The sequence below is a fragment of the Salvelinus namaycush genome, chromosome 19 (assembly GCF_016432855.1).
Source record: "Salvelinus namaycush isolate Seneca chromosome 19, SaNama_1.0, whole genome shotgun sequence".
NCBI lineage: Eukaryota > Metazoa > Chordata > Actinopteri > Salmoniformes > Salmonidae > Salvelinus > Salvelinus namaycush.
The window spans coordinates 42,430,631-42,446,376 of NC_052325.1; the positions used below are offsets into that span (position 1 = coordinate 42,430,631).

A 15,746-nucleotide genomic window follows, 5' to 3' on the forward strand; every position below is an offset into this window, starting at 1 on the left:
TTGGTTTGCCATAGTGCAAACTGTGTTATTTGTAAGACAGAGTTTAAACGTGGTTTTAACATTCATACTTTTCAAAATATATTTATCTGTCTTAAACACATCTCAATGTGTAGACTGCATTCATTGTGCCTCCGGTTCAAGTCCTCCTGTCCAGTAATGTTGATTTACAATAAGAATAATTCAAGTGAGTAGGGCCGTACAGGCAGTTGAATGGTGGAAAAGCTATGATTAAAAGTTGAATAAGAATGCACTGTTGCTGTGTGTGTGCATGGCGTGTATGGCATTATGCATAAAGGCCAGTTCAGACTGAGACCTCAGCTATAGTTTTCCAAGCCCTTTCAAAAGTCGTTGAGGATTCCCGGTTTCACTCTCAAACATTGCTTATATGATTATCACACTGATAGGTAAGCGTAGCTGTAAAATCTTGGGGGGAAATTAGTCTGTGTGTGTGCACCTATGTTTCTGACCTGGGTTGAAATATGATTTGTTGTCTTTCCAGTACTTAAGCTGTGCTTGCCTGGTGCAATGGAACCAATGGATTATTCCCCAAAGTGCAAACCCCACCTGTCTCCATCAAACAGTCAAAGTATTTGAAAGAAAACAAATACTATTGAACCCAGGTCTGGTGTATGTGTGTCCATCCATGTCTGTATGTTTGAATAACTGGACGGAGCGTGTCACATTTAAACGTTTTGTGGGAAAATGTGGCGTACTTTGGGCTACTACGTCCACTCCCAAGTCCAACAGGCGTGTGTTCCTACATCCATGTGATTTTAGGCCATTGTGGCTGCGAACATGTGATTGGAGGAGGGAAAAAAAAAAAAAACTGAACGAGACATGTCCGTGGTGGAAGCGCTGCTCAGCGAATGGACGGGCATTTCTTTAGCCGCTATTCTGGCTCTATTGCACCGTGTTCTGCAGAAAGCACTGGTAGTGGTGGATGGATCTGTCCCAAAGTCCAGGGTGGAGACCCTGGCTGAGCCCCTCCCCCTCACCGGCAGAGCTCTCGCTCACGAGCAGCCGCAGCGGTCCACCACCATGGAGGGGATCTTGCCGTAGATGATCTGCTCTTTGCGGTTGAAGTAGAGCATGTTGATGGGGGACATCTTGGTGGGGGTGCAGCAGGGCCCGGCGGTGCCGCGAGGGTTAGCCTTGTTCACCAGGTGGGTGTGGGGGTACTTCTGCAGGTGCATGTACTCGCACTCACCAGAGCAGTAGTTGGCCTTGTAGCGCTTGGGGGCAATAATCCAGTCCCAGCCAAAGTCTTCAAAGTCTACCGTGAGGGGGTAGCGGCAACAGCGGGACTCAGGGGAGTTCTCGTCACAGTCCAGGCCCGAGTCTCTCCTGGAGCGCTTCGGGCCCTCTGAAATCGTCACCTCCATGAAGGGTTGCTGTAAAGGCACAATACGGAATGGTTGAAAACATGAAACAGGCATTGCTTGATACATTGGGAAACATTTGATTTTGCTTTTCCAATAAAACATTGCTGATCAAGGTTTCAAACCTGGTGTTGTGATACTTTGAGCCACTGAAAATGTGTGTGTGTGTGTGTGTGTGGTGTGTGTGGGTGGGTACTTATATCCTTGTGGGGACCTAAAATCCCCAAAAGTCCCCACAAGGATAGTAAAACAAGGAAAGTTCTCCCTCGTCATGAGGACATAGGCTATTTTAAGCTTAGGGGTTAGGTTTAGGGGTTAGAGTGACAATTAGGGTAAGGATTTAGGGTTAGGAGTTAGGTTTGGGTTACAGGTAAGGGTTAAGGTTAGGGGAAATAGGATTTTGAATGGAAAATAGTTATAGGTCCCCACGAGGATAGATGAACATAAAATGTGTGTGTGTGTGTGTGTGTGTGTGTGTGTGTGTGGTGTGTGTGTGTGTGTGTGTGTGTGTGTGTGTGTGGGTGTGTGTGTGTGTGTGTGTGGTGTGTGTGTGTGTGAGGCTGTAGGCAATTACTCTGATTAGCACAGTCACACAGAGGACTTCAGGAATTTCTGGCCATGTAAATAATGTGAACTTTTATGTAATCAGGTGATAGGACATGATATTATTGGTGGCCAGGGCAACTATTCTGTCATACATATACTCCTTTAATGAGGTATGTGTGTTTATACTAAAGATTCTAAAGTACTTTGAAAATGTGATTGTTAGCTAAACATAAAAGCACATGAGAGCAAATCTTAGGATGCCAAGACCCTCTGATCAACAACTGGTATTTGAAGCCAAATGAGTCTTGCCACACAATTTGCCACAAACAAATGTATTTGCACTCTTGACAAGGGTGGTACGTGTTGATATTGCATCATTACGCATTAATACATGGGTTATGGATTATTTCACATAGATCCCACGGGGATAAATAAATTACAAAACTATTTGTAAATTGCTTCGATGGGAGATCAATCTAAACTCACCAGTCCTTCTCCCGCTTCTGCTGAGGTAACGGCCAGATCATTTCCCTTCGAGTCGAACGCATTAATCTCGATTCCCCAATTCGTCTCCGGCTGCCGCAGCCACACGGACAGCACTTGTTTCACGTCGATACTTTGCCAAGAGCTGACTCCTGCATTCACGTCGATCTTTAGAGACCGGATACCTATGTGCCTGCCCCCGTCCGTGACAGGCATCAGGCGGGAGATTTGCAGGAACACGGTGGTGACTTCGTCAGCTGGCAAAAGGTGCACCCATAACTGCGCATGAACTATGCGGTTCACCTGGATCTTCGAACTAAAGGAGAATAAGCAACACTTGGGTTTCCGATCGACTTGGACGATGGATTGGGCTGGAGGAGAGAAATTATAACATTAATTACAATATGGAAATGTCATCTCTATTTCCACAATACAATTTGATTTATAAACTAAATTAAATGACTGCAAAAAACGTTTGCAGTTGTATTTAACACAAAACACAATTGTGTTTTCGTTACAGAACCCCCTTGGTAAACCAATTTCAAAATATATATTTAAAGTTACAATGTCATGACAAGTATTGATAAACTATAAAACACAACAATGTGTCTTCTCCAGGGTATCCTCCAATATAGCCTAGCCTATCTAGTTTTAGAACCTCCACACTCAACACCAGAGAGTGACACTGGCACATTATAAGATGGAACTTGGCTCGTACGTATTGTTCGTAAATTTACTGCGTAAAATTCTATAGTGGTTTCAATTTAACATGACATTACAGATCAAAACGAATTCATTATTCGTATGAAATTCCAACCTATTCTCAACATAGTGGTGCAAGTAATACGGGATCAGATATGCAAGTGCGCTCTGTGCCCAATGCGTAAAAACAGCTGCGGTCTGGTGCCTTTTTAACGTTATTAAACACTGAGTGTACAGAACTTTAGGAACAAACTTCCTAATATTGAGAACAGCCTCAATTTGTCGGGGCATGGACTCTACAAGGTGTCGAAAGCGTCCCAAAGTGATACTGGCCCATGTTGACTCCAATGCTTCCCACAGTTGTGTCAAGTTGGCTGGATGTCCTTTGGGTGATCGACCATTCTTGTACACATTGGAAACTGTTGACCGTGAAAACCCAGCAGCGTACACTCAAACCGGTGCGCCTGGCACCTACTACCATACCACGTTCAAAGGCACTTACGTATTTGTCTTTCCCATTCACCCTCTGAAAGGCACACATACGCAACCCATGTCTCAATGTCTCAAGGCTTAAAAATCATTATTTAACCTGTCCTCCCCTTCATCTACACGGGTTGAAGTTGATTCAACAAGTGACATCAATAAGGGATCATAGCTTTCGCCTGGATTCACCTGGTCAGTCTATTTCATGGAAATAGCAGGTTGTCCTAATGTTTTGTACACTCAGTGTATAGTTGCATTGAATAATAGTCTGTCAAACTTACGTTCAGTGGCCATTGTCATGATTGTTTCTGTGGTGGCATGTTCATCATCTTCTTCCATAACTTCATCCTTATTGTCATCTCCAAGAACATCGTACTGGTCAAGAAGTTGCTGCAAAGGTGGTGCCTTAGGCAGGAGCTGCTTGACAACATCTCGGCTGATATTGGGAGCTTGCTTGAGTCGTAGTTTGCTAAGAATTTGGGACTTGATGGCGTGTAATCTCATGTTTTTGATCTGCTGTCGGACCTCGCATGTTGAGCACTGCTCGCCGTCATCCGTGGCAGGGGGCTGGTGGTGCGCGGTTTGATCACCAAGACCCACTGGACCGAAAGCAACCATGAAACTGAGATAAATCAGAACCTGCGTCAGATGCATTATCTAAGGTGCGGAGTTAGCTATAAAATTGGAATCCCCAAATGTAATATGTATTGGCGTGAAGACGGACTACAGAGTTGCCTCCTTGTGTTTGAAATCAGGCTCTACACTGATAGGTGTCATACTTTAATTCGGCAGCCCTTTTTATATTGCAACTTTGGCCTCTCTTTTGTGTCGTCAAAATCTATGATTGGTTGGGCTGGCAACAATGAATTTAACAGACAGACATTAACTGTATTTTTCTGTCAAACCTTAAAGAGGTACGCAATGGCAAGGTTTGGAATAGTTTTGAGACAACTACACTATCAATCAGACAAGACAGTACTGCAAATGGTCAAAATAAACATTTCGGATATAGTTCTTGATTATTTGCATAAACTTAAGTCAGCCACAGCCTGTCAACATCTGAATGCCACTGAGAAACCTGTTTTATTTAGCCTGTCCCATCACACCAGCGGTAGACTGGAACAGAAATCGGTTCTGAGATTTATAACACAATGGCCCATTTTTCCCCTTGAGGCCCCCCACAACTAAAAATGTTTCCTCAAGGCCTCTACAGCAGCCCATTTTATCATTGAGGCCATCCATTATTAGCCAGATAATTATCATTTTGGGCAAAAAAAAAGAAGTTAGACAGGCCCTCTAGGCAAAACATTTACCAGCCCTTCTGACATTTGCCAGAAATGCCAGATAGTCAGTCCGCCCCTGCACCCCATCAAAGCTACAGGGATCAAATTAATCGGAGTTATGACTTCACTTCTTTACGTTAGTTATATGATTCATTTTACCTATCTTTCTGAATCTCTCTTGAAAATGTAAGGTAAATTATTTACAAATATGACAGGAACCAATATTTAGTCTATGTAGACCTATAGGCTACAAGGAGTAGACCTACTTGTCTCCAAACCTACTTTCCAAAGGCAAAATGTATTAATCAATAGGCTATAGGATAGATACCATTGCATAGAAAATATATGGCGAAATGGGCTGTTACTGTAGGCCTACTATACTGTACTAAACTATAGGCTACTGGGTATTGTTGCCTTGGGGTGTCTGATTTACGAAAGCTTTTTCGTTAAGACGTTTAGTGCCATCGTGCGGCTTATCGACAACTACAGTTGCAACATTACGCCACAGGTTATGAAATATTATTTTCATTTACAGATGAAAGTAACATATAGGTTCTAATGAAAGTCAATCAAATCGTCAAAATTATGTTAAATTTTACGCAGCAATATGGATGGCATGACACAATGACTTGGTCACGAGTCATGTCAATGGTTTATAGCCTATTATCATTATGGAATTTGAGACTATATCCCTTATGTGAAAGAAAACATACTGAACGACTTTAACTAATGTACACTTATGGACTATACAGTTTTACGCACACTCCTCCAATGAGTTTTTACAGATTTACGCATTCGTCAAGAACGAATTCGTCATATATATATATTTTTTAAATGACAACAATTGGTTTTAAATATATATGAGCACATATAGCTTGCTATCAATACTCATAAAACCTTACACAGTTCCCCTGTGGCTTAAGCGAAAGCGCACTACGGTACCTCCTGTGCCATAATGGTCCAGACCTCTTGGCAGACTCAGTAGTAGCCTAAAACCTAGATACAGGGAAGCTGCACGGGGGGTACACTTCCAGCAAAGGCCTGGGAGACAGGATTATAATCTATGGCATTAGTTTTATAGCAACAACTGAATATATTCCTTACTTTAAACATTGTAATAAATCACTGAGAAGTCAAGCATGCCACAAGAGGGTGATATTGTACAAGTATCAGTAGCCTGATTGTGTGCGCCCCAATTTACCTCCACACCTAGTCGACACAGCTACTAATTGCTGTTGAGTGTGTATTCAAAATATAATTACGTCCTACAAGCTACAGCCGCCATTAGAAAGTGAAGTCAAACAGGCAACAATTTCAACGATGACCTATGGGTAATCTCGAGTAGAATGATGGCAAGAAGTTGTCGTCATCCAGGTCCAGGACTATTCATGGGTTTGAGACCTTAAACCGATTTAGCATTTAGTTAAATTACTGCACAATGTGGTATGGTGCAACATTGGTATGCCCAGTTTGGTAACGTAGTGCACATTTCGTGCAGAGAGAGAAACTGACCAATAATGTCCGCTGCCTTCCAAGCTTCAAGTTCAAATCATTGGACGCATATGCAGCGGTTTGAAGCCGATAAGAGATTGAATAGAAAGGAGAGGCGGCACATATAGTAATTTCGGTTCACAATCCGTGTGGATGTATGACACTTCTTTATTGAAATCGACGGTAGGGGAATGTGTCGTTAAAGAGAAAACGAGGATGTGATTTCCCACTGGGTGAATTTGATATTCATGGGGGTAAACTCACCCAGTCCTACTTTTCCAAGAGCCCTCTTGAAGGTATGTATCCCACGCATCAACAATTATTTTATGATATGTATTTTTCAGGAATTGTGTGGAATTGGACTATAGGCGCAGGCTACGTCTAAATAATGTGTATAAGCAGAAATGCGCTCATGAGTAGGGAATTTTCAGAATCCTATTTCCAAGGGTGACAACTATTTCGCCCTCTATTTCCCCATCCCGCGGTTAGCATTTCTCCTTGACCTTTTATGTTTCAACATTTCAATTAGTGAGATTATTTCATATATTGCCCCCCTTACTAATTTCAAGAAAGGTGGGGTTTTATAGTAGAATAGGGGGATAACACTTCCCTTGATTAATGGCCAACTTCACCCTCACATTTCCCAAGGACCGGAAATTAAATGGACACATTTTTATTTAGGAATAACTTTTTGTCAAATAATAACCTATACGGACTATATTACAACATAATCCAGGTTATTTCCCAAATGTAAAATATAACAACAAAATGTAAAGTAAGAATTGTTGCTTGTGTGGTTGGTTCCCCCCCCCCCCCCTCCCCCCCTCCCCCCCCCCCCACCCCCCCCCCCCCCCCCCCCCCCCCCCCCCCCCCCCCCCCCCCCCCCCCCCCCCCCCCCCCCCCCCCCCCCCTCCCCCCTCCCTTCTAACCCCGCTGGGGGAGGAAGGTAGGTTTACAGGCGTTCGTAGTCCATATGATATCCTGGGCTAGAGCGACATGCTTGCCACGTTCCATGCTTGAGCTAAATGCTACATTGCCACGTTCCTTATAGGCTACCTGGGCTAGAGCGACATGCTTGACATAAGGTAACAGGCATCACCTTTCCCCACTTTGTCTTAAAATATGAAAAGATGTGTCATAAAGATCTGATTGAAGTTTTAGGAATCAGCACTGTACTTATATAAGCGGAAGCCACTGTCAAAAAGCATAAGCTACAATGCTAGCATTTTGCAGCATCTGTATAAAGCAAATTGTATGTGAGAGATGAACAGGATGATATAATAGTGTGCTGCTCTATCAGAGAAATAATCACATGCCACCTTGAATCTGGATCAGGCAGGACTGAGGTAGCACACACACGCACAGGACAGATGGAGATGTGGACTACAGCAAATAACATCAGTCCTTTGTGCATTCAACCTAGAGCCACATAGTCTATTTATACAATGCCTAGTCAAAGTCTACACACCCCTTGCAGTCTTCACATTTTGCTACCTTATAATTAAACAAAAACCTACTCCACATTTTCAAAGTGAAAAAAATTATAGAGCATTTTCCAAATTACTTATATCTACACAGAACAAAAATATAAATGCAACATACAACAATTTCAAAGATTTTACTGAGTTAGTTCATATAAATAAATTAGTCAATTTAAATAAATTCATTAGGCCCTAATCTATGGATTTCACATGACTGGTAATACAGATATGCATCTGTTTGTCACAGATACCTTAAAAAAAAGGTAGGTGTCGTGGATCAGAAAACCAGTCACTATCTAGTGTGACCACCGTTTGCCTCATGCAGCGCAACACATCTCCTTTGCATAGTTATTCAGGCTATTGCTTGTGGTTTGCAGAATGTTGTCCCACTCCTCTTCAATGGCTGTGCGAAGTTGCTGGATATTGGCGGGAACTGGAACACTCGGTTGTACTCGTCGATCTAGAGCATCCCAAGCGTGCTCAATGGGTGACGTGTCTGGTGAATACGCAGGCCATGGAAGAACGGTACATTTTCAGCTTCCATGAATTGTGTACAGATCCTTGCGACTTGGGGCCGTGCATGAGGTGATGGCGCCGGATGAATTGCACGACAATGGGCCTCAGGATCTCGTCACGGTATCTCTGTGCATTCAAATTGTCATCGATAAAATGCAATTGTGTTCGTTGTCTGTAGCTTATGCCTGCCCATACCATAACCCCACCATGGGGCACTCTGTTCACAACGTTGACATCAACAAACCGCTAGCTCACACAACGCCATACACACTATGCTGTCTGCCATCTGCCCAGTACATTTGAAACCAGGATTCATCTGTGAAGAACACACTTCTCCAGTGTGCCAGTGGTGGATATGGAGGTCCTGGGCTGGCATGGTTACACGTGGTCTGCGGTTGTGAGGCCGGTTGGACGTACTGCCAAATTCTCTAAAAGAATGGCTTATGGTAGAGAAATGAACATTCTCTGGCAACAGCCCTGGTGGACATTCCTGCAGTCAGCATGCTTTTTATTTCAGCTCATGAAGCATGAGACGAACACTTTACATCTTGCGTTTGTATCTTTTGTGCCATTAACTTCATCTGGCTTTAATTCCAGTTCTCTACAACTATACTGAACAAAGATATGTATTTCCTTCAAATGTTGATATTTGCTTCCATACACAATTCAATATTACTTTTGCAATACATTAAATAGCCTTATAAATTTGACAAGTCAACAAATTAGATATTCGATTCACGTCTCCAAGTAAACCAAAATAAAAGTTAAAGATTAGGATTAACCTCTTTTAAATGTTGATACTTGGTTGCATTATCAACCAAACACAATTCAATATGACTTTTGTAATGTAATACAGTAAATAGCCAAAAGTTAAGGCAATCTTAGAAACTAATGTAACAGTATCTATTCAACCTTAAAATGAGTAACACATCCATGGCCACATTGAGGTTTTTCTAACCATAAATGTATTTTTTTGTAATCATAGAAAGCGTGCATGTTCAACATAGCATGTAAAGGTCGCACGTCTGTGGAAATCTTCACAATTGCTGTAATAATCTGTGCAGAATCTTGAACAGCATTGATCACTTGCACTATGTACTTTTAATGCAGTCTAATCTCAACTGCAATCCAGGTCATTTGGTTGTGCTATTAGATTAATGGTTGAAAGCGCAGTGATAACACATTCAGATGACTTAACTTAACCAAAAATCAGACATTGTTTTTCCATTGGAATTTGGTTGTGCTTTAGATGTTTGAAAGCGTAGTGATAACACATTGGGAATTCAACAAACTTCTGGCTGTCCTTTTTGAATGGGTGAATAAAAGGTTGAAATCTCATTGATCAACGTCTCAACCAAATATGACCCAAAGGTCCATGTTGAAATCACCTGGTGTGTCCAGTGTGTAGCTACTGCTGCATAGGTGGTAACAGAGGGAAAAATGCTAAGTCACTGTGAAAATAGTAGGCCTCTCAGTTCTTTCCTTTGCCATCTGGTATTTTTAGGCTGCCTCTGATGGAAAATAAAACACTGAAATCCTCTCCCTATTTTCTCTCCTACAGCACATGGAAAAGATCTGTGTAGGGGAGTACAGGAGCATGGCTGACCGTCTGGACTATTTCAGCGAAGCTCGGTCCAGACAAGAATCGGCTTCCTAGCCATCACTTCTCGACCAAAGCCTAAGCCCCTCTCAGACACACTCCTGCTTCACCAGCTCCCTGAAATCAATGCTACACTATTTATATCATGGGATGCGTCAAATCCAAGAAGAGCGATCCGACCCAGTACGCCAACTCTGTGGAGAAGGTGGACGGCAAGCTTGGGAAGCGATGGGGCGAGAATGCGCTGCTGGTCCACTCGGAGACGGGGTCAGGGAAAGACTCTGCCCGGGTGGACCCCATCCTGCTGGAGTATGCCCAGCGGCTGTCGGAGGAGATTGTGGCCCGGGCAGTGCAGCAGTGGCTGGAGGTGGACAGCCGCTACAGTGACATCCCCTACATTGAGTGTGACGTGCCATGAGGGGGGGGCAGAGGCAGTGCAAGAGGCATTTCTGTTCTGGGATTCACCTTGACCCTTTGGGGAGAGGAGGACAAATGGATGCCCAGAAGACAGGAGACCGGACAGCACTCAGATTCAGGGTGAAACAAAACACTACGAACATGTACCAGCTGGAGATGACAAGATGTTGATCCCAATCTATGGTCCAAAGCCATTTTTCTGTTTAATTAATACATACTTGGATGTTGTAACTCATCTGGTGACATTTTGACCTTGACTAACAGACAAAGACCTTGGCTACTCCTCTCATATTCAATCTAGACCATGTGCTTCCCTCTATCGTTAGCTAGAGGATGAGAGTTGGGGTGTGTTTGGTTAAACCGGCTTGGGAGCCAATAAAGCAGGAGAGTATCATTGAATCCTGCTTTGAAAATTACCGGTTCTGCCTTTCAGTAAAAGTATACCGTTTTTTTTTTTTTTGCTTGACGCGTGCCACATCATGGGGCCAAATTTCAGGTCCTATGTAGGAAATTATTAATTGGCCCCTCAAGTGTTTTTCACTTGAAATGTTTGCTGGGGTCAGCAGGTACACACCTCCCTCTCTATCTGTCTTCTCAGGCAGAAGCTCCCAGGTTAGGGATATTGGATAATGGTGTCCCAGGGGGCCTGTGGTCCACATCCACCAACAAAGGAAACTCATTCTTCAAACTACCCATGAAGTAGGTCCGGGACGATACCAGTATCGCGATATTCGTTAGTATCGTGGCAAGGAAACAAAACATGAAGCGAATTTAACTTCAGCCCTGATGTTGGAAACAAAAATCATTATGTTGTTATCCAGAGTCCCGTTCATTTATTTTCCAAGCTATAGCACACAATATTTTACATACAGCAGGTTTTTAAAGGACCAAAGAGCTTCGTGTTTTCATTTTTGCCATGGAAAGAATATCGCGATACTGGTATCGTCCTGGCCCTACCATTAAGCAGGTCTGCCCACGAGCTGCAGCATCCTAGGACCTGACTACGGTCACTTTGACAAAATGATGCTCGAGGAATGTTTTACAGAGGTTCAGCGTCCTCCCATTTTGTGAATTTGAATGCCAATGACAATAGGACATTCCTGAGGGCTGGCTAGGTCCGCATGCCATGAGTAAATCAGGACGGATTCACACACTTTTACCGTGACTTTTCTTCTGGGCACAAAAAGTGTGCTGGGTTCACAAATACCTTTTGTTTTGGCCAAAATGTCTAGGGCCAAGCACCCTGGTTTTTACGTACTGTCTTCTATCCAATGATGAACTACTGCCATCTGCCCCATAGAATTTACAGCACAAATATGCAACTCTAAAAGGCCATGCTATTTTTATTAAGAGCAAATGGCTTCTTAATAGTACGATGCTATTTTAACAGGCCAAAGACACACATACTCACAATAGAGAGTTGAGTTGTTTGGAATAGGGGACCACAACTGCCAAAGTCCTTAATGAATGCTAATACAAGCACAATATGTTTGATGGGCTTTCTTATGACGTTTATTTGATAGAAGGCGATATTAGTGAGTTTTAGTCATAGCACGTCAGTTCCCACCCTACCACAAACGATGTTCAAGAAGCTTTAAAAGGTGCATTAGTCTAGGCTGGGCAACATGGTACATTTCCAGAGCGTTAATTAGGGTGCTATTGTATACACCACAAAGAACAAGTGGACATTATTTGACTGGAAAATCAAGTTTTGCTGAAGTTTGGAATGTGTATCTCAAGTGAGAATTCAGCTGGCAGGGCATTAGGTTTGCTCAGCAAAAAATGTGGTGGTGTGCTTTAAATGCGACACCAAACATCCATTATAGTTAAAAGCAACAAATACTGTTTATAATGACATTTGCACTAATCTGGGTTGAGAGATGAATCTCTTGAACCATCCCAAAAATTCTGTAAACAAATTTAAAAGCCTGTCGAATGCCTCCGTCGAAACAGTTTGCGCGTATATTACAACAACATTTTGTGACGTTATTCTTTGTTTTGTGTTTTTTTTTTTTTTGTCTGTTCGCGCACACAAACATTTTTCTTGAGGCAAGTTTAAGTTCGGTAGCCCAAGTATATGCCCCTTTGTCGGTGATTGGTGCTACTCCTAGTAGCAGTGGGAACTATAGACAGGATTCTTGAATGAGAGACGACAAATTTTCATGCACATTTTCTCACTTGAGAAATACTGCACCAAACATCTTAGTTAGATGTAAAATTACTAAGACCTCCTCAGCAAAAATGCCAACATTAATTACTAATAATTCTTGATTTATCTTCGATTAATTCTGACTCTTTTGAGGAAGTGTTATTGGCTAAGTTGTTGCTACGGCATCTCAAGAGGGTCAAACTATAATATTGCTGCTGCTTTCTTGTTTTTCAAGCAAAGGTCTTTTAAGGGAGTTTGCTAGTAGCAAACCAAACCTAGTTTGTGGGCCCATTTAGCGGTGACCCAATTTTTTCCCCATACTGAATTCCTTAATCTAAGAACTGGGAGGTGGAGGGTTTAGAAACAGATCACTGTTATCACTGCTTCAGCTAAATGTTTTAACAACTTATAGATAAAGCTGTAAAAAACAATACATTCAAAAGTTGTTTTCCATTAAGCTTGATTTTGACTCCAATAAATTGGTTGATAAAAGTAATGTTTTAGTATGCAGAAGACAGCTGGCACTACAGTATATACTGTATACAATGCATTCGGAAACTATTCAGACCCCTTGACTTTTTCCACATTTTGTTACGTTACAGCCTTATTCTAAAATGGATTCAATTGTTTTTTCCCCCTCAATCTACACACAATACCCCATAATGACAAGGCAAAAACAGGGTTTTGGTCTCAAGTCTTCTTGGGTATGACGCTACAGGCTTGTATGTGGGGAGTTTCTCCCATTTCTTCTCTGCAGATCCTCACAAGCTCTCATGTTGGATGGGGAGCGTCGATGCACAGCTATGTTCAGGTCTCTCTCCAGAGTTCGATCTGGTTCAAGGCCACTCAAGGCCATTCAGAGACTTGTTCCGAAGCCACTCCTGCGTTGTCCTGTTGGAAGGTGAACCTTCTCCCCAGTCTGAGGTCCTGAGTGCTCTGGAGCAGGTTTTCATCAAGGATTTCTCTGTACTTTGCTCCATTCATCTTTCCCTCAATTCTGACTAGTCTCCCAGTCCCTGCCCCTGAAAAACATCCCCACAGCATGATACTGCCACCCCCATGCTTCACCTTATGGATAGTGCCAGGTTTCCTTCAGATGTGATGCTTGGCATTCAGGCCAAAGAGTTCAATCTTGGTTTTCATCAGACCAGAGAATCTTGTTTCTGAGTCCTTTAGGTGCCTTTAGGCAAACATGTGCCTTTTACTGAGGAGTGGCTTTGCCTGGCCACTCTACCATAAAGGCCTGATTGGAGGAGTGCTGCAGAGATGGTTGTGCTTCTGGAAGGTTCTCCTATCTCCACAGAGGAACTCTGGAGCTCTGTCAGAGTGACCATCGGGTTCTTGGTCACCGCCCTTCTCCCCCGATTGCTCATTTTGGCCGGGCGGCCAGCGCTAGGAAGATTCTTGGTGGTTGCAAACTTCTTCCATTTAAGAATTATGGAGGCCACTGTGTTCTTGGGGACCTTCAATGCTGCAGACATTTTTTGGTACCCTTCCCCTTGACACAATCCTGTCTCGGAGCTCTACTGACAATTCCTTCGACATCATGGCCTGGTTTTTGCTCTGACACGCACTGTCAACTGTGGGACCTTATATAGACAGGGGTGTGCCTTACCAAATCATGTCCAATCAATTGAATATATCACAGGTGGACGCCAATCAAGTTGTAGAAACATCAAGGATGATCAATGGAAACAGGATGCTCCTGAGCTCAATTTGAGTCTCATAGCAAAGGGTCTGAATACAGTATTTTGTTTGTTTTATACATTTGATAAACCTGTTTTTGCTTTGTCATTGTGGGGTATTGCGTGTAAATTGATGAGGGGAGATAATGTATTTATCCATTTTAGAGTAAGGCTGTAACGTAACAAAATGTGGAAAAAGTCAAGGGGTCTGAATACTTTCCGAGTGCACTGTATTTCATAACAATAAAACTGCGATAGCCTTCTAAGTTACGTCGAACACAGAAATCCAATGCCTTGGATATGGTCAATGTTGCAGTTCACAATGCTTCCAGCTTGAAAGAAATACAAGGAATACCAACGTATGTACAAACTAGGTGTACCTGGATTCTTTCCTTTGAAATATGATGTCAGTATCGGTAACAATGGCGAAATTTCACTTGAGTTACAGTAACATCTTGTAACATCAGTCTTTCAGTCAACCCTTTGGTTTGATTATGAACAAAATGTGTTTTCTGTTGGGAGATCCTAATGCTTCTTTTGCATCATCTGAATCTATATATTTATGTAATATTCATTTCACCTGCAGCACTGTACAGGTCTGTAAATAACTAATTGAAAAAAAATGTGAATACCAATAAAGCTGAAATCTATGCCTTCTACCATTGATTAAGTGACTTCATCTCTTTTTTGAGAAAGGGCATCGGCAAGATTAGGACCTGTGACCCTCTATCTCAGTGCATAGTCAACTGCTGTTGAGGCACTTAGAATGTTAATAAATTAGAAATGTGATTAGTGAAGTATGTTGGGTAATGTTGGCGGGAAAAAAGTTGAAACTTTGGTTCGAACTGGAAACCTTGCGGGTCGCAACCCGCGTCTGACGTCCCCCATCCACCTCAGACCCCACTAACCTTTACTAAGCTCTGACCAATGAGCTTTAATCCAACCAATCAATTTGTCCAACTACTTCTGAAATACTTGGGAAGGTCTGATTGCAATCAATTATTTTAATCGTCGACACTTTTAAAGATATGGGCACAATCAGAATATGGGCAAGATCAGGAGAGAGGACACGTTAGCACCTGGTATAAATGGGGCCATTGATCATGAGCATCATCAAAGGTTAATCATCTGATAATGACCCTAACCCTTACTTACCCCTTACTGTAGTCTCACGGTACCACATCTCAACACTGTATTCTCATTTGAGAATGGCTTGAGAAAAATCGTCTGGAATCAAAGCTACCCTTACTCTAACCTTAAGCAATTTCAATTTCCCTATTGCCTAACCTTAACCTTTGGATCTGCTGTCTTCCGTCTGAATTAAATCAAATTATATTTGTCACATGCGCCGAATACAACATGTGTACTTCAGGATACAGCAGCGGGAGCACCCCCCTATCTACATCGACGGGACAGTAATGAAGGTGGAAAGTTTTAAGTTCCTCGGCATACACATCACGGACAAACTGAAATGGTCCACCCACACAGACAGCATCGTGAAGAAGGCGCAACAGGTGACAAGTGATGTCAG

General features: G+C 42.6%; 2 protein-coding genes across 3 annotated transcripts; one reads left to right on the forward strand and one right to left on the reverse strand.

Moving 5' to 3' along the window:
• Positions 1 to 774: 774 nt before the first annotated feature.
• Positions 775 to 4,272, reverse strand: LOC120064443 (growth/differentiation factor 8). Its single transcript, XM_039015025.1, has 3 exons — positions 3,875 to 4,272; positions 2,412 to 2,779; positions 775 to 1,391 (listed from the first exon to the last, which is right to left on the reverse strand). The coding sequence occupies exons 1-3, from the start codon at positions 4,245 to 4,247 to the stop codon at positions 1,011 to 1,013; spliced, it is 1,122 nt and encodes a 373-aa protein (XP_038870953.1). The 5' UTR covers positions 4,248 to 4,272; the 3' UTR covers positions 775 to 1,010.
• Positions 4,273 to 6,494: 2,222 nt separating this feature from the next.
• On the forward strand, positions 6,495 to 13,142 carry LOC120064444 (small membrane A-kinase anchor protein-like). 2 transcript variants are annotated; one of them, XM_039015027.1, is made up of 2 exons: positions 6,495 to 6,663; positions 9,926 to 13,142. In XM_039015027.1, exon 2 carries the CDS (start codon positions 10,110 to 10,112, stop codon positions 10,380 to 10,382), a length of 273 nt encoding a protein of 90 aa, XP_038870955.1. In that variant the 5' UTR covers positions 6,495 to 6,663; positions 9,926 to 10,109; the 3' UTR covers positions 10,383 to 13,142. The 2 variants fall into 2 exon arrangements, with proteins under 2 accessions (XP_038870955.1, XP_038870954.1); XM_039015026.1 differs by lacking the exon at positions 6,495 to 6,663 and adding an exon at positions 7,366 to 7,452.
• The last annotated feature ends 2,604 nt before the right edge of the window (positions 13,143 to 15,746 follow it).